Source organism: Camelus ferus, chromosome 21 (assembly GCF_009834535.1).
Source record: "Camelus ferus isolate YT-003-E chromosome 21, BCGSAC_Cfer_1.0, whole genome shotgun sequence".
Taxonomy (NCBI): Eukaryota; Metazoa; Chordata; class Mammalia; order Artiodactyla; family Camelidae; genus Camelus; species Camelus ferus.
The window spans coordinates 22302439-22325617 of NC_045716.1; the positions used below are offsets into that span (position 1 = coordinate 22302439).

Here is a 23179-nt window from a genome sequence, read left to right on the forward strand (position 1 = left end):
TCACAGACATAGAAAACAAGCTTGTGCTTACCAGAGGGGGACGAGGGGCAGAGGGATAAACTGGGAGTTTGGGATTTGCAGATACTAACTACTATATATAAAATAAACAATAAGGTCCTACTGTTCAGCACAGGGAACTATGTTCCATACCTTGTAATGGCTTGTAATTAAAAAGAACATGAAAAAGTATATAGTATATAGATATATCTATATATCTATATATCTCTGAATCACTATACTGTACACCAGAAATTAACACATTGTAAATTGACTATACTTCAATTTAAAAAAAAATAAAGTTTGAGAGGTAAATAAATAAATAAATGTTCACTTTCATGCCAAATAAATAAATAGATAGATAGAAGCAAGCCTGGGTACTTTAAGCCATGGGAGAGGCGTGGAGTCACTCTCAAGTTAGAGGGGGTTCAAGTTATTTGTAAAATTGACATCAGAGCCCCAGGTCCCTTTCAAAGTTCCTTTCAAGAATGGGTGAGAACCATTCATTCTTCATCATGATACAGCTGGGTTTATTCTTATCCTCGCTGCCTCTACCCCACTTTCAATTCTCAGCGCTTTTATTGCTTCTGTTTTTCACCAAGCCGGGGGTCGTTGTTGAACCACCAGTGCAGGGCTTCTAGGGTGGAAGCAGCAGAATCACCCCCCCAACTCATTCAGCAGCCACGGGCAGTCACCCGTGGAGCCCATCCTGTGCACTGGCCTGCACAGATGTGATCCCTACCCTGCGAGAACTCTCAGTTTAGAGCAAGTGTCCTTTTTAAAAATTGTAGTAAAATACACATAACATAAACCATCTGAACCTTTTTTACGGAAACAGTTCAGTTGTGTTAAGTACATTCACACTGTGGTGCATGCAGAACACTTTTCATCTTGCAAAACTGAAACTCCCTTCCTCCTAGCCCCTGGCAGCTACCATTCTACTTTTGGTCTCTATGAATTTGACAACTCTAGGTACCTCATATAAGTGGAATCATACAGTATTTATCTTTTTGTGGCTGGCTTATTTTACTTAGCATAATGTCCTCAAGGTTCACCCGTGTTGTAGCATGTTTCAGAATTACCTTCTTTTTTCAAGGCTGACTAATATTCCATGTATAACATTTTTGCCTATCCATTTATCCATCAGTGGACACTTGGGTTGCTTCCACCTTTTGGTTATTGTGAATAATGCTGCTGTGAACATGGGTATGCAAATACCTCTCTGAGGCCTTGCTTTCCAGAGCAAGCATTCTTAGCCTGGGAGCTGGGAACTCCCAGAAACTACCTGCCATTTGTGGTGTGAAAATGCATCTTGTTCTGGGGAAAGCAAATCTGTAGCCCTCATCAGGTTTGCAGTGGTGTTAGGATGCCAAATGGCTTCAGTCTAGAGGGGAACAAGAGCAGCCCCTGCTTCAAAAACCCCTGAGGCCCCACCTGTCCTGAGCTTTCCAGCGGCAGCTGCAGGGGTGCAGGAGCAAGTCGTCCACATCGATTCTGCCACTCTGCTTTCTACTCGGGTGAACCTTGGCAGCTCATTTGACTTCTTGGAGGCTTCGTCTTCCAATCTGTAAAATAGGGATAATGACAGGGGAGGGTATAGCTCAGTGGTAGAGCGCCTGCATAGCATGACCAAGATCCTAGGTTCAATCCCCAGTACCTCCATTACAGAAAGCAAATAAAAGCTTAAAAATAAATAAAAAAGAATAACTTTAAAACAGCCTACGTATTTTAAAAAATAGGGATAATGACAACATCCTTCTATAATTGTTGAGAAAATTAAATGAACACAGTGCAGTGGTTAAAAGCCTGGTGTGACAGGCTGAATAATGGTCCCCCCCCCAAATATCCAGCTCATAACCCCTGGCATTGGTGAATATCACCTAGGGCAAAAGGATGTGATCAAATTCAGGATCTTAAGATGCAGAGATGATCCTGGATTTTCTGTAGGGGTCTTAAACACAGTGATAAGTGTCCTTATAAAAGAGAGGCAGAGGGAAGTTGGACTCCAGAAGAGGAAGTAAGAGATGTGACAATTGTAGCAAGAGGTTGGAGAGCTGGGAGGAAGGGGCTGTGAGATGGAAAAAGCAAGGGAGTGGATCCCCTCCTAGAGCCCCCAGTCTGGCTAGCGACCTCTACTTGAGTCCAATGGGACTGATATCAGACTTCTGGCCTCCAGAATTGGAAGAGAATAATTTGGGTTAAGTCGCAGTCTTCTGGTTATTTTTTACAGGAGCAACAGGAAACAAAAACACACAGATTCTGGAGCCAGATTGTGTGGGTTCCATCCCGGCTCCACTACTTGTCAGCTGTGTGACCTAGGGGAGGTCGTTTACCCTCATCAGGCCTTGGTTTTCTCACCTTTAAATGGGGATAATGATAATAACTTAGGGTCGTTATGAGGATTAGGGGAGTTAATATTTGTAAAGCATTGAGAACAGTGCGGGGAGCTATTTTTCACAGGGTGGCGTAGTCAGAAGGGCTATGGAACAGGTAATGAAATCGGCCTTGTGGGAGGAGCCTAGCTATTAACACTTCTCAGGAGGCCTTGTTCAGGACATCCTAGTGGTGGTGGGATGTGTGTGTTGGGCGGGGGGATGGTGGGGAGGGGGCTGCTCCCGGGGGCCCCCAGGCTCTATACGGAAAATTACAGGGCAGGAAGGAACTCAGGGGATCATTGGCCCTGCAGGAATGGTTGTGCTTAAAACATCCCCGTTAGGCTTAACTAGTGACTTTCCCCAAAACAGTTCTTTAAAAAAAAATACCTTATTGGGTTTTCAAAATTACCAAAGCTTGTTTTAACGCAGAGGTATGTTCTAATTATTAAAGGAAGAGCTAATCAATAGTTTCCCTGGTTCCCACCCCCTACTACCTCCTCAGAGGTGCTGGAGTTAACAGTTTGGTGATTAACCAGAGAGATTTTACCACCCCTTTTGTGTTTTTGCGTCCGTATGCAAAAACATACCGGTATGTGTGTACACATAGAGGGATTTTTATTTTCATATGTTGGTGTTTGCTTTTTTTTTAAAGAGAAATCATATTACACCCATTATGCTGCAGTTTTCTCTTTTTACTTAATAAAATATGAACATTTTCTAAGTCCATACAAATAGATCCACTTCATTTTTTAAAACAGCGACATAATGTTCCACAGTATTTGAGTTTATTCAACTGGTTCCCTATTGATGTGTTCAGGTTGTTTCCAGGTTTGTTTTTTAAAAATTATTATTAGCAGTTAAAAAAAAATCCTTCAGTTTCTTTATTTTGTGTATATGTTGCAAAAGACTATTTTGCCTTGGGAGAATTCTAGAAATGGTGGACAATTAAAATGTTTTACTTTACTGTCACACTGATAGAGTTTTGAAATCTTAACTTGTCAAATTTTCAGAATATTTGCCCCCAGTTACACATTCATTTGGGCAGCCTGGGTCTCCTGAGCTGTGTGTGTGGCCCTGTGATGCGAGAGGGTCTGGGAAGACGTTCAATCCTCCAGGAGCCATGTGTCAGCTTGGGTGCCTGGTGTAGACAAGTGGGTGGACCGCTGTGCGTCTGTAAGGCAGCTCTCTGGGAGTGTAAGAGACTTAATTGATGATGGTGTGGACCCTGGGTTCAAATCCTGTCTCTACCACTCACTTGCTGTGTGGTCTTGGGGAAGCTGGCTCATCTGTAAACTAGGGAAAATAACAGAACTTTTCTCGTGGGATTGTTGTGAGGATGAAGAAGGTTAATGTAAAGAAAAGTACTTTGGACTGAGCCAGCAAGTTGGAAGCAGTAACAGGCTGTATTTTCTGGTTGCCATGTTCCCCCCACCAACCCCCGGGGGTGGGAGGGAGATCAGGAAAGCTCCCCTGATGGCAGACGTTTCCGCTGGTCCTGGAGGATGAGTTGGGCGTTTTAATCTATTGCGGGAAACAAACACTCCCCACTTACCACTAACACCTGGTCTTGACCTGGTTCTTCTGTGCCCCAGGCTGTTGAAAGATCCAGAAACCTTTTTAGTTTTAGGTGCAAAAACGCCCTCTGAGCCAGGGTTAAAGAACTTTTCCCCAGTGGTCAACTGGTTCATGTTACAATGGGGCCAGGGCGGCACCCCAGTGACTGGTGATCGTGCTGTTACCCCGAAAGCATTCAGCAGGATTGGTTCATGTATCAAAACAAAATGGAGACTTCTCAGAAACCTCCTGTTGAGAAAACGATTCTTCTTACCCGAGACTTAGCAGGTGCCCAGAAACCTTCTAACTACCTGATCTGCCAAGGCATATAGAGATCCCGAAATACCCTCTGGCCTGGCCTGAGAGGGCAAACACCAGTGTTGGTGGTTGGCATACCTGGGATCAGGGCATAGTGGTCAAGATTATGGCCTTTGGAACATGGCTTCCTGATTTTAGAGCCCAGGTCTGTTCCTTAGTAACTGTATGGCCTTGAACAAATTACTTAATCTCTCTGAGTCTCAGTTTCCCTATCTGTATAATGGGCATGATAATACCTATCCCAGAATGCTGTTAAAGGCCAAGTGAGTTAATGCCTGTAAAGCACAGGGCCTGGTATGTGGTGAGGCTGAAATATCTGGTGTCTGTTGTTCTGGCTGTTGATGGAGATGGGCACCCTGCCCCCCTGAAATTGGGGCTCACCTCCCCTGAAATTGGGGCTAACACTCCGGACCTTCCTTTCCAGGTGCTACTTGAGAATTGGCTCTGTGACAGTGTAGGGCACAGGGTGGGAAATCGCCAGTGAGGGCACCTAACCCTGCCTGGGGTTAGGAAGAGGCCAGCTAAGACATGTGGAAAGGAGAGACTCTCGATCTGGGTTTTCAAGAATGAGAAGGGACTCTCTGGTGAGGAGGTTGAGAAGAGGGAACAGCTTGTATAAAACTTCAAGGGACAGAAGTTCAGGGATCATGAGTAACTAGGTTTGGCTGGAATGAGATGCCAGGTTGTGGGGTGCAGCAAAGGCTGGGACCACGTGGTGAAGGGCTCTTGTGCCAAGAGCAACCAAGAGGTTGAACTTGATTCTGAACGCTCTGGGGAGCCATTGAAAGTCTCCAAGAAGGGAAGTAACATGCTTGGTTTGCATTCTAGACCATTTGATCTGGTAGCGGGGTGGAAGATGGATGGGGTGGGGCATGTTATGATACCAGGGCGTGGCTGATCTAACCCACACATTGGCTGAGGTCATCTTACCCTTACTGCTGCAAATAGAATTGGGCACAAACTCCCACCCCAAACAAGGAGGGGACCCAGTATCTCCCCACGGGTGTCATGATTCACTGGATTCCATTTATCTCCTGGCAACTCTTCTCATGCCAGACTCCTGTGTCTGCTGAATTCTCCAGCTCCTTCCTGCACACAGTGACCCTTGTAGGCACCAGGTCACCTCCTAGTCCCTCCATTCCCACAGGACCCGTGATCAAAGCCTGACTTCTGTGTGGGTTGGGAGAGAAGGGAGGGTGTGGTGTCGCTGGTGGCACAACAAACAACAGGGCACTGAACTTTGCATAGTGTTGTATGTGAATATCTCATGACTGTTCCTGCCTCCAGGGTGGGTGGTCCGTGGCAGCTGCTTCTAAGTGGGCTGTGCTGTCCCTGCTGGCTCAGGACTGGTCCCAGGGAAATAAACATAACTATCTTAGTTCCACAGAGGCCAGTCTGGACTGCTAATCGCAACTCTGGTTTCCTGAGGTGGTGCAGACCCAGCCTATTTTAATTATATATTGATTCTGTGGTCACTGAAGGTTCTTCTGAGAAATGAACATTTAAAAGAGTGGGCTTGAGATTTCTTTAGACTAAACCAAAGTAAAGCCACAATAGGCTAGTTCCCAATATAGAGGGTTTTGTTTGGTGGACTGGCAGGTACAAGGGCACGGGACCTGCAGTCACATAGAATGCAGGGCCCTGGGCAATTGATTTAACCTCTCGGGTTTTATTCTCATCTGCAAAATGGGCATAATATTACTTCCTTACAGGAAGGTTGTGAGGTTGCAATGAAACAGTATGTGCAAAATCACTTCGCTAGGCCTGTAGGCAGGCTTTGGGGTGATTTTGACACATGAGGACACTACTATGAACTGAATTTTGTGCCCGCCCACAAATTCATATGTTGAAGCGCTAACCCCCCAGTGTAACTGTATTTGGAGATAGAGTCTTCAGGAGATATTTAGGGATAAATGCGGTATCGTAGTGGCCCAGTCTGATAGGACTGCGGCCTATGAGAAGAGAGATCCCCCCACCCCGTCTCTCTGCCATGGGAGGACACAGAAGGTGGCTGTCTGCAAGCCAAGAAGAGAGCCCTCGCTAGAACCCGACCATGCTGGCCGCCTGGATCTCAGACTTTCAGGCTCCAGAACTGTGAGAAAATAAAATTCTGTTCTTTCGGCCATCCAGTCTATGAAACTTTATTACGGCAGCCCAAGCTGACTAATGCAGACGTGTGTTTAACCCACACCCAGTCTGTCTTCAGAAAGTGGTAATTATGTGCACACAGCGCTGAGTCGGGGTGGGCCTGTGGTCTCCCTGCTCCTCCAGCATCTCCTTCCATGGCCTCCCAAGTCCCAGTGATCTGGGCCCTGCTACCTCCTTGGCCTCATCTGGTGCCACCCATCACTTATTTCCCAGAATGGCCTTCTTTCTTTCATTTCTCAAATTCCCCAAGTTCTATCGTGCCATGGGCCTTTGCACATGCTGTCCCCTCTGCCTGCAGTGCCTACCTTTGCAGAGTTTACTTTTCACTCAGAGGTTCAGTCCTCAAAGAGCCCTGCGTGGACTGCCTGCTTAAAACGGTGCAGCCTCTACCCAGGCTGCTCTTATTTCCTTTGGCTTGTGTTAGACTCTCCCTAGCAGGCATCACGTACTGGAATTAAATGGTTTGCCTGTTTTCTATCTGTTTTTCTCCACTAGAACATAAACTCCATGAGAACATGGGCCTTGTCTATTTATTCTTGCTGTATCCCAAGAGCTTAGCATGGTGACTGTCACATAATAGGGACTCAACCTATACTAAATGGATGAATGACTGAATAAGCAAACTGATCTAGGAAAAGCTCCATGCCTGTGCATCCAGCATCTCTTGAGGTAGACCCAAAGCACCTTGATTTCCAGCACCATGCCTTAACGCTTATTGTAACTAGAGACCAACTGGTCCAGCCAATGGTTTTCTAACTAAAGGGTTCCGTGGAGGGGTATAGGCCACCACAGAGAGCTAGGCGGGGGGAAGAGGTGAATGAGTTGGACTTCGAACACTCTTTTCTCCCCTTTTAACTAGAAGAGCTCTGAGTTTATCTGTTTCTTATATTGAGCTTACATGAAAAATCTCATTAGAGGAAATAGCTCCGTAGCTAGGCAGAAGTGGAAATGTTCACGTTACAGATGAAGAAGCTGAGGACCAGAGAGGGAAAGGGACTTGCCCACGCACAGATGGTCAGTGGCAGAATGCGCTATCCCCAGTGGTGCCGTGGTCAGGCACCATTCTTGTTAGCAATTCTTGTTATGTGAGTGAAAAATACTAGCTTCCTCAAATGCTGTAACTTGGCTTTCATTCTCTTAAGAACTGGGAATGGAAAGGATTTAGGGTCACCACTTGTCTCTGGCAGTCCCAAACCAACTTCAGGCTCAAAAGCCCCTAAGGGTCCTCATGCCCAGTGCAGGAGACCATAAGTGAACTCTGCTGGGAGCATCCAGGAGAACTCTAGTCAGGCCAAAAAGCCACTACATGGACGTTACACATGGCCCAGTAAGTCACAGAAGTTTCAGACGAGGAGGATTTCTTCTTAGAAAGACACAGAGCTGACTAGCATGGACCCCAACCCTCTGAAAGTCTTACTGGTAGTAGACTGATAGACTTTTCTGACAGCTCGCTTACTTGCCAGCCTCTTTCTACCTTCTCTTTTTTTCCTTCCTCTCTTTCTTTAGCTAGTTCCAGGTAGCATTTGCTGACTGGAAGTTTTATGTTAACCATTACTGCAAACCCAGGTGTCCATTTCATCACTGGCAATCAGCTCTTGTCCTCGGGGAAAACTAATTAGGTGTTACAGGGCTTTTGATGTCGTTTCCATGGAAACCCCCCATAGTATGATGTACATGCAGACTATATGTTCCAGGGAGTTTGAAAAGTGTGTGTGTGTGTGTGTGTGTATATATAAAATATATAAATATAATTATACATATAATTACTGGATTTTTAAGAAAATCTTTCATTTTTTTCTTTTGCTTTTTTTTCCTTCATGTATTTTTTTAAATGATGGAAATTTCCTCTGGGTTTTTCTCCCAGAGAGAGAGAATAGTAGAGAACACAAAAGGCTTTTTCCATATTCTCTCCTTTAATTAAAAAAAAAAATTCATAGTTGCATAAGAATAAAAGTTTTTCAGATTGGTCAGAAAATGTCTAACCAGGATCTCCCCTAACAGCTGAAAACATTTTAAGGAAAGACATTGCTTAAAGAAAGAACCTGAGAGAGGTCCCAAGTCTTTCAAAATAGAATGAAGAAATGCAAACCGGATGAATCAACTCCAAATGTAATTACACCTAAAAAAAAAAAAAAAAAAAAAAAAAAAGGCAGGTTCCCTGTGTGCCTCCAGGGGAATGCAGGAGCTCCTGGTGGACCCGGTGCTCTGTCAGGTTGACACGGGAGGCTCCGGGATAGTTTCCTTGTCTCGCAGTTGAGACAGCCCGTTCCCAGCCCTGCAGCTAACACACGGTGGGCTCCAGAGATTGCATGTGAGCTGACCTGCCCCGGGGTGACAAGAGTTGGTGCCCCCCAGCCCCCAAGGGAGCTGGTGAACAACCTGATTGTTCTGAGATGCTCCAATGAGGGAAGCGTGCAGACCTGGTCTGACTGAATAGGTCTGTAGGTGGAAGGGCCCAGCAGATTTTACAGAGAGCCTGTTATGTACCCATGTGCCAGCACTAAAATTCAAGGGTTCTGGGAGAATCCATAAATAACCGGACTGTTTTCTTTGATACCTCTAATTGGCCACTCAAAGATGGAATGCCCACACTGACCTCTCTGATAGCTGCCAGGTGATCAATTTACCCCCCACATTTGCCAACAAGATTCACTGTTCCCAGACTCCCTGCAGATTTTCTCAACACCTGATAAATCCTGTTTTGCCTTTGTTCCTCAATTCAGTATACCAGCTGACTTCCTCACATGTGAGAAACACGTTGCAGGCAGAATAAACTGCTTGCAAAATAACTTTTTAAATGCTTTGAGTAATTCTTTGATAAATGAAATGCTGTGTCTACTGGGTGGGGCAGGGTTGGGGGAAGCTGGCATGGCCCTTGATCGTGGTCTCCTCCTCATCCAGTTACCCTGTCTGATTAACTGTGCGGGGGTGGGAGGGTGGAGGGTGGAAGTTCCTTCTAGGGGCTGGGGCATGAGAAGCCAAAAGGGAAATGTTGGGCATGGCAGGCAAGCCACCCGACTTCTAATATGCCTCCCAGGGCAATGCATGAGTTAGATTTGTTTATATATTGGTTTTGTTGCAAAGAACCCCCAAAATTAATGACCTAAAACAGTAATCATTTAGCTCACAATTGTGTGGATCTGCACCCGGGGCAGGGCTCAGCTCGGAAGTTCTTCTGCTGGTCTCACCTGGGGTGAGCTCTCACACAGCTGGTCAAGAACGGCCTCACTCACACAAGTAAGGGCGACAGGAAGAATGGGGTTGTGTGTCTATAGCCAGCCCCATTGTGCTGACATATTTTCAAACCTCGGCTACATCACGTTTCTCATGTCCCATTGGCCAAAGGAAGGCATGTGGCTGAGTTCCGATTTAAGGGATTGAGAAACAGACCCTATGTCTTGCTGGGAGGGGAAGCAAAGTCACTTGTGAAGAAGCAGACAAATGAGGTGGGAAGACTCAATGGCCTTTTTGGTAGCACCACACCAGATTTGCCTGACGCAAGCCTTCCAGGCACTGTGGAAACCCTATTTCGCCCAAGAAGCTTTCCAAGATGGGCCCTTATTGTGCCTTTCCTCTGCTAGAGCTACTTGAGATTGTGAGCTGATTCATGGGACATGTGTTTAATTCATATTTATATCCCCACAGTGTTCTCACCGATTGGTTCTTTTTAATTGAGGTATAATTGCCAAATAAAATTGTATATATTTAAAGCATACAATGTGATGAGTTGATACACGTATACATTGTGAAATGATTACCACAGTCAAGTTAATTAACACATCTATGATCTCACATCGTTACTTTTTTGTTTCTGAGACATTTAAGATCTGCTCTCAGCACATTTCAAGTCTTGGTTGGTTGTTACTAACTATTTGATTGAATCGAGTTGGTTCTCCTTTCTCTCTAATTAAAGCTCCTTGAAGGCAAGTGTGAATTGCTCTGTCACATAAAATCTCCCTTCCGAAGCTCTTGGAATCATACCAACAGGCTGGAAATCCTACAGGCTCTTAGAACCAGTGGCAGAGGGTTGGGTCTGGAGCCGGGTCTGTTCAGGGCATCATCTGGGGTAAGAGTGAGACTTGCCGATGACCACAAGCCCTGGCGCTGAAGCATTCAGTCTTCAGGCTGGCCATACCCCAAAGGAGCGGAATCACCGTTTGAGACTAGGGAGGCAGAAAGACTCAGCAGCCTGGAGAATGTGACTTTCCTTCCTCACTCAGGGCAAACCCAGCCAGGTCAGGAGGAAATGTGTTTGTGTCCCGGGCCTCTGAGGCTTCTGCTCTGTGACGGTTCAGAGCGGACCCCCTGATGACCTCCTGGTGCCCCTGGCCCCATGCCAGAGCCTGCCCACGTCACTGCAGCACTCTTCCAGAATTCATCAGGGCGATCAGTCAGGCTGCCCTAGAACCGGGCCTGGGTGGCTGAGGCTGAACCTTAGGGGAGAACAGCTCTTTACTGGAGCCGCCCTCCCTCCTCTGGTCCAGCACTGCTCCAGATCTGGTTCCAGATGATCTCTGGAGCTTCCTAGGCCTTGACAATCACCTGGGACCCTTTATTCCAGACTGAACCACCCCTAGTGGGTAGGTGTCCTCCCGTGATATAAGATAAATGGTCAGGTGCTTTACTAGTCACAGGCTTAGCAATGAGTCTTCTGCAAGAATTTCTATTCTGGGTGGTTAACAGGGGCCATGGGCCATCTGTCCTTTTCTTCACGTGACACAGTCATCCACCTCCCCACCCCGTTACTCATTATAATTCTACTGACTGCCCACTGTGTGCCAGGACTGTCTCAGGCGTCGTGGAGAGGTGAGATAAGCCAGGTGTGGGTTCTGTCTCCGCGGGGCTCACGTGCCCTGAGACCACGCATGAGGTTTGCGTAGGACCACAGAATAAGGGCTCTTCAGAGCAGAAGGCACCTCGAGGATCATCCAATCCAACCCCTCATTCCTCAGAGGAAACAGCCCAAGAGAGGGGCATTTAGTCACCCAAGGGCTCATAGTAAGTGGTAGTTATTGGTTCACTAAACAAGAATTTACCCAACACCTGTTATATTCTAAGATCTGGGCTGGGAACAAGGCAGACGTGGCCCCGCATCCCTTTGGAGCTCCAGCTGTGACTGGTGGGTCTCAATCCAGGTTCCAATTTAGACTCATCTAAGGAGCTTTAAGAAAAATCCTAATGCCAGGACCTCATGCCCAGAGGTTGAGATTTGCTTGGTCTGGGGTGGGCCCAGGGACGAGTATTTTAAACAAGCTCTCCAAGTGATTCTGCTGTGCAGACAGATCAAGAACCACTGCTCTAGGGGAAAGATAGACAAAAACCAAGTAAACACAAATAGATGTGTAACTGAGATTTGTGATTTGTAAGAAATGAACAGGATGCTGAGTGAGGACGTGGCAGGGGGTACTGTTATCTGCCCTAAGTCTGAAAGGAGTGAGGCTACACTCAGAGAGCGGGGATGCCAGGCGGCAGATGGGAGCAAGCAGAAGCATGTCCTCATATGGGACAGCAATGGAATCTTCTGGGCCATATCACCCACCCTGCTACTCCGCAGATCCCTGTACTGGAACCCTGTCTGGCAGAAGCTGTCAATCTGCAAGCTGCAATATCTCCCCCTGGCCCCCATACACACTGTTGATGAATGTCTCCCAGGCCAGTCGGATTAATAATCCCTCACGTTTTGAGAGTGCAGTCATCCCTTGGTGTCCACAGGGGATTGGTTCCAAGAAACCCTGCAGACACCAAAATCCAAGGGTGCCCAAGTCCTTTACATAAAATGGTATAGAACCCTCAGCCCCCGGATCCACAGCTGTGCATCTGAGAATATGGAGGGCCAAGTGTAGTTAGTAAAGCACTGTCCCTCTTCTTATCTGTATTATTGGATTCTGATGCTAATCCCGTGAGGTGGGCAGGGTCAAGGTTAATAATCTGATGATAGAGATGTGGAAGCAGGCTCAGAGGAGGGGTGAGACCTGCCTAAGATGACACAGCTAATATCTGGATGTGCAAGACTTCAGTCTAGCTCGCCAGCCTCCAACTCCACTCCCCCATGTTGTCCCCTCACCCCCCCCCCACCCCGGGTTGTGCCAGGAAACTGAAACAGAAGCAGGGCACCTGGGAGGCAGGTGGGGACACTGCCTTGCGGCCAGCACTTTCCTGTCAAGCTGGGTAGATCTGCCGACGTGCCTCCCCTTTGACTTGCAGGGCATACAAGCTTGTTCTCCATCAGGGAATCAAAGGAACCTGCAACTCGTTGCTTCAGTTCCTGCCCAGAGTGAACCCAGTTACTATAGTAACCTGATGCAATTCTCTCTTATAGGGCGGTTAGTTTTCATTTTGTATTTGAAGAGTTTGGCCAGGCAGGCACGTTGCCATGGCTCGGCCTGTCGGCGGCAGTTAGGAGCAGAGGGAACCCTTTGAGCAGCCTCTAGGTCCCTCTAATTGATGGTGGAAACCTGTGTCTGGAAAAACCCAGGCTCAGCTGCACCGGGGAAGGAGGGAGGGAGAGTCTCAGCTGGTGCAGTGCTGGATACCCGCTCCTGTTCAGAGATCACACCTTCCTAAGTACAGCTACCTGGGCCCAGGTTGGCCCCTCAGCCCCTTGCTCCCAAGTGCCTTCTAGTTCCCCTCCGTGATCCTCATCCTGGGAGCCATGCTCTGAGCTATTTCATTCAACCCTGAATGCCCAGTCCCTGGCAGACAGAGGACCTCCAACAGATGTTTGTTGAAGAATGAATGATCTTTCGTAGTTTACGAAAAGCTTTCATACTCATTATCTCCTTTATTCCCCATGATAGCCCTGTAAGGTCCCAGGGCAGGAGGAAGGGGAAGCTGAGGTCCAGCAAGGTGAGAGACTTGCTCGCACAGCCTGCCTCCCCTCCCTGTGCACTTTTGCAGCTGTCCTTGCCTCTGGGCAGCCCACCAAGTTGCCTGGTACCTGCTCCTTGTGGCAGACAGAATGTCACAGGCAGACCTCAAAAGCAAGGCAGTCAGGAGACCCCTGTTGCTCAAGTCAGGTGACTTGATTGGTTCACCTTGAGTTTGTCTCAGACATGACACAGATCCCTGGATGGGTCCTTTGTACCCTCAGAGGCCCAGGCATGGGTGCCGCAGTTTTCTCTTCTTCCTTGGTTGTGAGGCTGGGGCCTAGTAAGGGAGGCAGTGAAGGAGGCAGGAGAGAAGATGCTTGGTGACTAACTTCAAAACACAGCAGAAGGTTTCCTTGGCCCAGACCATGGAGGAAATTGCGGGACAGACAGGGCCTCCCAGTCCCTAAACTCCCTGTGAAGTGGAGGTGAGGTTGGGGGAGAGGAAGGCTGAGCTCAGCGTGCCCAGTCCACGCTGACCTGACCTCTCTGTTCCTCCTTCCATGCTGAGAGTGTATTTCCAGGTTAAATAAAACTTCTTCCACCCAACCCTGGCCCCAACATTCATTTCTTTGTAATGCAGCCTAATTCCCTTCTGGCCATAAATCCTTCCTGGGATTCGTGGGCTGCTCCCTTGGCTAGGAGGTACCAATGCATCCGGAGCAGCAGCTCGTGCTGCTGTGGGACCCTGCCCCCCCACCCCCACCCCGGCCTTACAGGCCAGTGCAAGCAGCTGCGTGTAGAACTGCTCTCTGTAGCCCTGGAGCCAGCAGCATGGGTGGCTGTGTACATGGGTGAGCCAGGACAGAGCGAGCTGAAGGGGCCAGGGCCCAGCACAGAGAGGACAGGGCGTGAGGATAAGCAACTCTGTCCCCTCTCAGTAGTGAGGTTCACACCTGCCCAGGAGGCCCCCACACCCAGCACAGGCCCCTGATCTCGGGCCTCCCTCTCCAAGAATCAGAACCTTCAGAATGCCCAAGCTGGACCTTAGAGGCCTCTCACATCACAGATGTGGAGCTTGGGGCCACAGAGAGGAAAGATGTGAGGCCCCTGTCACAGTCATCAGGCATGGGGGGCCCACAGTGGGACCTCCTTGAGAACCAGCCTGGGCCTCCCCTGGATGTGAACCCAGCACCGAGCCCAAGCCGGGCACACAGCAGGTGTCAGTGTACATTCTTTTCAGCTGCTTTGCCATTCCTCCTGTTGTGACAACAGGAGTCTCAGCTTTGTGGAAGGAAGGTTAGGGCTGGAAGAGAACTTTGACATCACTGAGCCCCACCTTCATTTATAGAAAGAGACCCCACTGATTAATAATGCTAAAAATAACCATAGCTAATACTCACAGAGTGCGAGGCAGGGTTCTCGGCACTTGGTATATACTAGCCCACTGCAGCCTCACAACGACCATTAGGCAGCACGTGATATTATCATTGTCCCCAGGTGAGGAAACTGAGGCACAGAGAGGCTTAGTCACTTGCCCAGGATCACAGAGCTAGTGTTAGGATCAGGATCCAGACACAGGCAGCCTGGCTCCCAGGCCCACCCCGCTAACACCCCCTGCACCGTCAAAGAGCAAAGCCCTGCCAGCAGACGCTCACCAGTCTCTTCTCCAAGTGGGGAGAGGAGTCTGGGTCAACCCCGTGAGTTTACTCAGGAAACAGCTTTTTCATCTCCGTATCCCCCTCCAGGGCTCAGCTCCGGGCCTGGCAGGGGCTCAGGGGCCTGCGTTCAATGCAAGTGAGCTGCTCTTCTTCCTTATCATGAAACAGCCGGTTTGGGGTCACCTTTGAGCTGGAAGGGACCTAGGGAAGCAATTTACAGAAATGGAGGCTCAGAGAGTGAACGTGTCTTTGTCAGGTCACATGACTCCTGGTCCAGGGCTCTCACTACCCAAGCGAGGCCTCCCAAGAGGGCCCTAACGCGGGTCGACTGCCCCGCCCTCCGTCACCCCACGGTGCGGTTCCATCCTGGCTGCGCTAACAGGCTCTCTGCTCCCACCAGCTCTTCGTGATTGACAACGGTGCAGACGACTGGCGGATAGCCATGACCTACGAGCGCATCCTCTACATCAGCCTGGAGATGCTGGTGTGCGCCATCCACCCCATTCCCGGCGAGTACAAGTTCTTCTGGACCGCGCGCCTGGCCTTCTCCTACACTCCCTCGCGGGCGGAGGCCGACGTGGACATCATCCTGTCCATCCCCATGTTCCTGCGCCTGTACCTGATCGCGCGCGTCATGCTGCTGCACAGCAAGCTCTTCACCGACGCCTCGTCCCGCAGCATCGGGGCCCTCAACAAGATCAACTTCAACACGCGCTTCGTCATGAAAACCCTCATGACCATCTGCCCCGGCACCGTGCTGCTCGTGTTCAGCATCTCACTGTGGATCATCGCCGCCTGGACCGTCCGCGTCTGCGAAAGGTATTTCCGCGGGTTCTGTTCTCCGCTAGACCGGGTCCTCTGAGCACGCAGCTCGTGCTGGGCTGGGGGAAAGGCGGAGGAGCAGGGGCGCCAGGATGCATGTGGTCTGACGGAGGAGACAGGCATGTACCTAGACAGCTCAGGAGAAAATGGGGAAGGGGAGGGCCGAGTTGGGGCTGAATACCTGCAGCAACATGGAAATACTGGAACCAAGGTAAGTTGGGGAAAACGCATATATAATCGTTCTCATTTCCTGTTCCCTCTTTGTAAACCAATATATCAAAGCATTCTGGTTGTATCGTCAACCTTTTCTAGAGTATAATACTTTGAAGTTTCTGTACCCTCTCTCCCTCTTGGCAACTGAGGATGCCCTCTAGCAGTTTAAAGGCTCTGAGAAGTCCTGCAGTAATGAAACTGGTTTAATTTTGTCTAATCCAGGTTTTCTCAAAAGTATTCACACACAAACGCTTTTCATTGGACATCACTCTTGATGCCTCAGTGCTCAAAACTTTGGTCCACAGACCAGCCTCATGAGCATCAATGGGAACTTGTTAGAATGCAGAATCTCAGGACTGAATAGAATTTGCATTTTAACAAGTTCACTGGTGATTTGTGTGCATCTTAAAGGTTTTCGTAGTTGTTGATTAATTCGTTATATTTAATCTGAGTCCTTTTGTGATGTTTTACAAGCATTTTTAAGCAAACAATAATATTAAACAAAAGTATTAATATCTTTTATTTTCAGAAAATATTTTGAGATATTGTTGAATGATCTTCAAAAATCCGATTGTTAAGAACTATGTACTTTTCTGCAATGAATATTTCTGTCAACATTTCTATTTCCTTAGCTTGAAAGGTAGGGTTACAAGAATAAAACCGGTTCTGGTTTCTTTCCCAAAGACTTTCTGCTTTTTATGTCACCCACAAGTAAAACTCTTTAAAGAAACTGATTATTTTCCTCATCACTTCATTTTAATTGTTTGAGAGGTAGGATATTTGCAGGGATAAAAATTTCAAATATAAAATTATATATAATGCTTAAATTAATGGCTTTTTTAATGTATAGAAGTAGTTTAAATTAAGCAGAAAATGAATTAGGACTTGTTATACCTTAAACATTCTTATAAGAGCAGGACTCACTTCACTGACCTGTAACACATCACAACTAAAACCTGTTATCAATCTGAAGTCACTTACCTATTTTTTTAACACATTTATTGTGGTGTGATTCCTGCACAGTAAACTGCACATATTTCAGATGTACAATTTGATGACTTTTGATAGATGTGTACACCCATGAAACCACCACCACAAGAAAGATAGCTAACATTTCCATCACTCCGCAACAGGTGCAAATTTCGAACTCCCAATTTATTCCTTCCCACCCTCTTTACCCTCTGGCAACCATAAGTCTGTTCTCTATGTCTGTGAGTCTGTTCCTGTTTTGTAGATAAGTTCCTTTGTGTCCTTTTTTTAGATTCCACATACAAGCGATATCATATGGTATTTTTCGTTCTCTTTCTGACTTACTTCACTTAGAATGACAATCTCAAGGTCCATCTGTGTTGCTGCAAATGGCATCATCTTATTCTTTATTTTATGCCTGAGTAGTATTCCATTATGTGTGTGTGTGTGTGTGTGTCTATATATACATATATATATATGTCTATATATACATATATATATATATATCCCCCACATCTTCTTTGTCCAGTCATTTGTCGATTGACATTTGGGTTGTTTCCATGTCTTGACTGTTGCAAATAGTGCTGCTGTGAACACTGGGGTACATGTGTCTTTTCAAATTATATTTTTCTCTGCATATATGCCCAGGAGTGGGATTGTTGGGTCATATGGTAAGTCTATTTTCAGTTTTTTTGAGGAATCTCCATACTGTCCTCTATAAAGTTTGTGCACCTTAAAGTTTGAGAAGCACTGTACTGATGGGACATACTTTGGGAAACATTGTTTTAGGAGACTGGTGGCTGGGCAGTGACTCAGAGAAGTGACTGGTGGGAGAGAAGGGGGTTGGCCTATAAGGATCGGGAGCTCTACACCTAATGCCAGCCCCTCAGAACTGCCATCCCCGAGGCTCAAGGGTAGGCCTGTGGCACCCTCCTCCCACCTCCATCTTCAAGTTGCCTTTGGTGACTCCTCTCCCTTTCAAGCTGGTCCTGGATATTCATTTTCTCTGATTTCATGTGTGGAATCTGAACACCTAGGTGAAAAATCTGGATTCTGTCCCTAAGTAGCCGTGAGACGTTGAGCAAGTCACTTGACCTCTCTGGGCCTTAGTGTCCTCATTTTAAAATGAGGATCACTTGAGATAGAAGGAAGACGTGTTCCCTTGGGAGAGGTTATTTTTAGTATGCTGGGAGGCCAGGTCAAGCATCCTGTGTCATTTACACGGGTCCTGGTATTTCACTGCGCCTCATGAAACTTGCCTGGTAAGCAGGCACTCTTTCTGCAATGGAGAAGCATATGCTTGGGTTCCAACCCCAAACTCCTCATAGTACCCTTAGCTGAGCAATATGGTGCCAGTCACTTTACCTCTCTGGGCCTCAGTTTTCTCATCTGCAAGCTGGGGATAATGCCTACTTTATAGGATTTGTTGTTGGGGTCAAACAAGATAATGTATGTGAACTGTGCACTGTAATACAAGGATAGTGACAATTCCTAATAATAACAGAGATCCCTTGAGAACTCTTGAGAATTTTGTGGCTGCTTTCTTATAAACAGAACAAACCAATTCCTACTGTAGATAGAACTATATACTCTTTCTGTTTTCCTTTCTAATTGATTGAAGCTGAGTCTTCTAACAATAATAATAATTGAATCTGTATAGCCCTTTAAGGTGTTTGAAATCTTCCATGTCCTCAAATCAACCCTCTCTGGTGTATATCATCGTTCCATTTTTCAGATGAGAGGAAGGGCTGCACGTGGAGCAAAGTAGCAGCAAGTGAATTGCATTGTTTATCAAACCTGTCAGAAGTGATTTTTTTTGGTGATGATTTTTTATTGGAAGATAAGCATGCTTCAAAGCATAGCTTGCAAATGCTTGGGTTCCAACCCAAGTACTCTGTTGTATGTTATTTGGCACTGAATGGGTCTCCATGGCCTCCACCCTGAGGCTGGATTAACCAGGTCCCCATCAGACCACCGGGCCTCTGTCTGCAGAGATGACTGACAAGCCCCAGCTGAAGTCTAAGGCAAAGGTACAGAGAAGCAACGAGCAAATCAAAACTTCTCCTAAAGTTTTCCCTCCTCTGGTGAAAAGGCCCTTTGACCAAAAGGCTTCTGCTTAGATCTCACACGAGGTATATTAAAGCACGTGGGATGTCGTTGCCCATTTTGGGGAGTTTACCCTGTGCCAGTTCCATGTGGGATGCTTCACTGATATCTCCATTTGTCCTCACAGTTGACCTAAGATAGAGACACTGTGACTGCCCTGGTTTTAGAGTGGAGGAAACTGACGTAAATTAACTGGCCCAAGGTCACAGAGCCGGTAAATACGGAGCCAGAATTTGAACTTGCTTCTGACTCTGAACTTCATATTTGTTTCACCAGCCCAGGCTGAATCCTGCACTTACAAGGAAACTGTGGCCTGGACTCTCCTGGTGACTTTCCAGATCTGAGCGTCTCAAAGCCACTGAGATTGACACTTAAATCCCAGTCTTGCTGTTTTGCCTGCCTCCGATGTCAGTGCTCTTAACCGTTCTGTCACACTGTCTTCAGGGCTGACTTCACATTAAATTCAACCATCTCTGAGTGTAATGATTGCAGTGATGCACCAGTCACCCAGACGCCTCCTCTGGGCCCAGGCTCTCGGCCCCTCAGCTGGGGTTGTCGGTTCTGGCAGAATTGCCCTGGATGAAGGGAGTTGCCTCAGCCAAGTTCAAGTCTGCTGCCCGGGGCAGCAAGCATCCAGTGCCCTGTCAGTGCAGAAGCTGAAAGGCCCAGGCCTTTACCTCCGGCAGAACAGCTCTGCGGGCCTCCCAGGCTCCCGGGCTCTCCAAGGGATGGAGGGGTCCCATGGCACTTCACCTCCTCCCTCTACGGCCCATGGGTGCCGACCCTAAGAGCAGCCCCAGTGAACCTTCTGCACTCAAATCTCAGGGTCTCGGCGACTCTCCCAGGCATCTGACCTACGGAGCTGTGAAAGCATGTATGAATAAATACATTTTTTCCTAATCAGGCAAAAAGCGCTTTAAAAAAAGACCGAGCGGTTTCTCTCAGAATCCAGCTTAAATGCCCACTTTCCTTCCCCAATATCAAATAATAAGTAAGATTGGCAGAGACTTTGAGACAGGAATTATTCAACCAGAGACCGGACAGAACCTGGAAGCAGGGGCTGCCTTGGAGGATGGAAGCCTTGGACCAGGGTGGGAGGACGATGTTGGCAAGATGACCTTGCTCTCTCTCAGCCTGATCGGATGACGGTTCTGTCACCTGAGACAGCAGAGTGGGTAAAGGACTTGCCCAAGGTTGCATAGCAGAGTGACAGGTTCTAGAAAAACTCCCCTCTGTTGCTGCCCAGAGCAGGGCGTGTGTTCGCATTCCAGGTGGGTTTCATCAGCCCGGATGCATCTCTGGCTGTATACACACACTTCTGAAGTTGCTATGGAAATCCCTCTTCAGCGAGACATTTTCAAAGACATTTCTCATATCTGGGGTTGGCTTTTATGCGACAATAAGGGTTTTTCACCTTTCCTCCTTCCTAGGGGGGAGAGGGAGTTAGTAATTACTCAGAAGAGCCTGCTATCGGGAGGGCAGAGCCTGGTTGCTGGGAGGGCAGCATCAACAGCGGGCTTGTTTTCCTTGGACCCCGGCGAGGCATTACATCATGGGTTCTGAGGCCTGACAGTTGTGGCACTCGGCATATTCTCTGGGATTCTCCTGGCCGCGTGCCCACCTCCCACAGGCCTCCCAGAGCCCATCGCAGGAACCTCCTCATTAAACACTGTCACACACCAGGCAGCCTTGTTGGTGGAGAGACCATCTGAGGCCCCAGGTCGAATGGCGGCAGGCTGGGGGAGGGGGCTTTCCCGGCACGCCCCGAACAGAAGTCTGTCGGCTCACATGTGGGTGTTTATCTCCCTGGGAGGAGCCACAGGGCCGCCCATAGCGCGGAGAGCAGGGGCTGAGTCTTGTGATCCCAAGCCAGGTTTTGTAAATGACCTCCCAGCCTCTTGAGCGGAATCCCTTTGGCCTCTTCTCTCCTGAGGCTCCAAGTTCTGCGCACAGGCTGTGTCAGCATCTCAGGCCTTCCAGCCTATCAGCAGGTCTCTGGTGGTGATGACGTGAACTTTCATCTATGTCTGCACCTTGGCCTTTTCATGAGAAATTTGAGTCTGGAGACCTGGCTGCTGGAATTGGAGAAAAGCAATTCCTGGCCATTCTTTCTCCCCTTCCCATCGTAGGGAAGATAAAAAGAAGCTTCCTTTCTCCGGCCTCTTCTGCCTCTGCCCCAGACACCCAGGTCTGCACCAGCCAGAAGCTAGGAGCAAGAACAAGTCCCTCCACCTCTCCGGCTCCTTCCTTCAGTCTCCTACCACGGCCCGCAGGGGGCTTCAACTCCAAGAAAGGCGCAGGCAGATCTACAGGAGGAAGCACACTGCATGGGGTTGACTCAAGCGCCCAACTCGACAGCCTTGTGCACTGGGCAGAACTGGGAAGAACCCTGATAACAATGAACCAGAGGTTGTAATGCATGCGCAGTGACCCCCTGGGACGGCAGAAAATGATCAGAACTTCTATTCCTGATTATTTTTTTTGAAAAAAAAATGGACACTTTGCTAATTTTAATATGCAGGAAGACTGTAATACATGTGGACAATTTATAATAAATATACATATAGCCAGGGGAGGGTGCATGCTCAAAAAAATTTACTAGCAGGAGTCCGTGATTTTAAAGGGTTGCAAACTGCTGGTTTAGGGTATGAGGTAGGAAATAGTAAGGATGGAAAAGGATCCTGTCACATTGGATGAAGCCTGTGAGCCCAGGAACCCTGCCCTCTAGCTGGAGGTGGGGGAAGTCAGCACCCCATAGGGCTGAGGAGCAGCCTAAGGCAGTCCTGCTGCGTGAAAGGTCTGGAGAGATCACTCCTGATTTGAAGATGAATTCGCGGCAGGGAGTGGAGGAGAGTGAGGAAGGCAGGGAAGACAGGAGGAGGGAAGGGGAATCCTACAGGAGGCCTTTGAAACAAATCTGCAGCATTAAGGAAGAGGAAAAGAATTCTGAAGATGCCGAAATATGTTTAATTATGAGGAACAAAAAGTAACATTTGAAGATTTTTGGGCTTCCCTAATGGTGCAAGAAAATGTAATCTCGGTGATGGAGAAGAGTGGGCAGATGTGAAATGAAAACGTATCTGGCTCACGTAAGCAGAGTTCACAGAAAAGGAAAGTTGTTTTAGCAAAATGAGTGGGGCACTGAATTTTTTTAAAATGTGGAATGTGTTGGACAAACGGAAAGGTTTTCTCCGAATGAAGACAAGAACAGAGTTGAGAGAAGAGGGTAAGTGGGAAAGAATTGGAAGCTACAGAATCAAGGCTAACTCCTAGAACTAGAGTTGCTTTGGAGGAAGAAACCAGAATGAATTGGGTAAAAGCATAAACAAGGACATACAGGAAGAAAACTTTTTCAGGATTGGCCGGCCGGAGGAGTCGGGGTAGGGGGATAGGATTAGGCAGATCAAAAAGTTTCCTGTTTTCCAGTTAGAATAGGGGGAAATTTTTTTTTCTGGAAAATTTACTGAATCATAAGGTTAAACTATCCTAGAAGCACATAGGCAACACAGAGGAGACTTTCCCCCAGGAATCCTAAATTCCAGGAGACATTAGGGCATTCATGTCAGGAAACAACAGGAACAGAGGTCATTCTTGGAGTTTTGTGGGCTCAGAAGGTTACACTTTTGGGGGAGCTTGTGTATCAGTTGACCAAGGGATGAATCACAATTAAGATCTTAATAATAAAACAATATGAAAGAAAGGCAGGTGGACAGCATTGAAACCAGGTACACATGAAATCCAGGCTACATTTAAGCATGATGGCAAAGCCAAATTCTAATGTCGAAGAAAAAGTAGATTCTGGAAAGAGTAAATGTATGAAATAAAAATAATAATTCCATAGTAATGAGAGGGTTGCAAACCCTCAGATTAAAAAGTTGAGAGAAGTCTAGAAAGGTTAGTAAAAGCATGCCAAATAGGCAGAAAAGAATTTTAAAAGCCTAATCATTCAATTTTAATAATTAGAGAAATACAGTTTAAATCATTTTTGGTTTTGTTTTTTGGTGGGGGGAGGTAATTAGGTTTATTTATTTATTTTTTAATGGAGTTACTGGGGATTGAACCCAGGACCTTGTGCATGCTAGGCATGTGCTCTACCACTGAGCTATACCTTCCCTCCCTATTTTTTTAAACCTAAAGGTAACCACAGGTAGAATTTTGAAAGTGTAGTATTGATGACAGGAGCATCAGCCAGGTATTATTTCACTTAATG

At 47.3% G+C, this 23179-nt stretch overlaps 1 protein-coding gene across 5 annotated transcripts in view; it reads left to right on the forward strand.

The window, feature by feature from the left end:
- The window catches only part of KCNN3 (potassium calcium-activated channel subfamily N member 3), a 150687-nt gene that overhangs the window by 71186 nt on the left and 56322 nt on the right, over positions 1-23179 (forward strand). For all 5 annotated transcript variants that reach the window (XM_032464153.1, XM_006177228.2, XM_014552866.2 and 2 more), the window contains exon 3: positions 15260-15678. In XM_032464153.1, coding sequence (XP_032320044.1) covers positions 15260-15678 — 419 coding nt within the window. The remainder of the gene's footprint in view (positions 1-15259; positions 15679-23179) is intronic.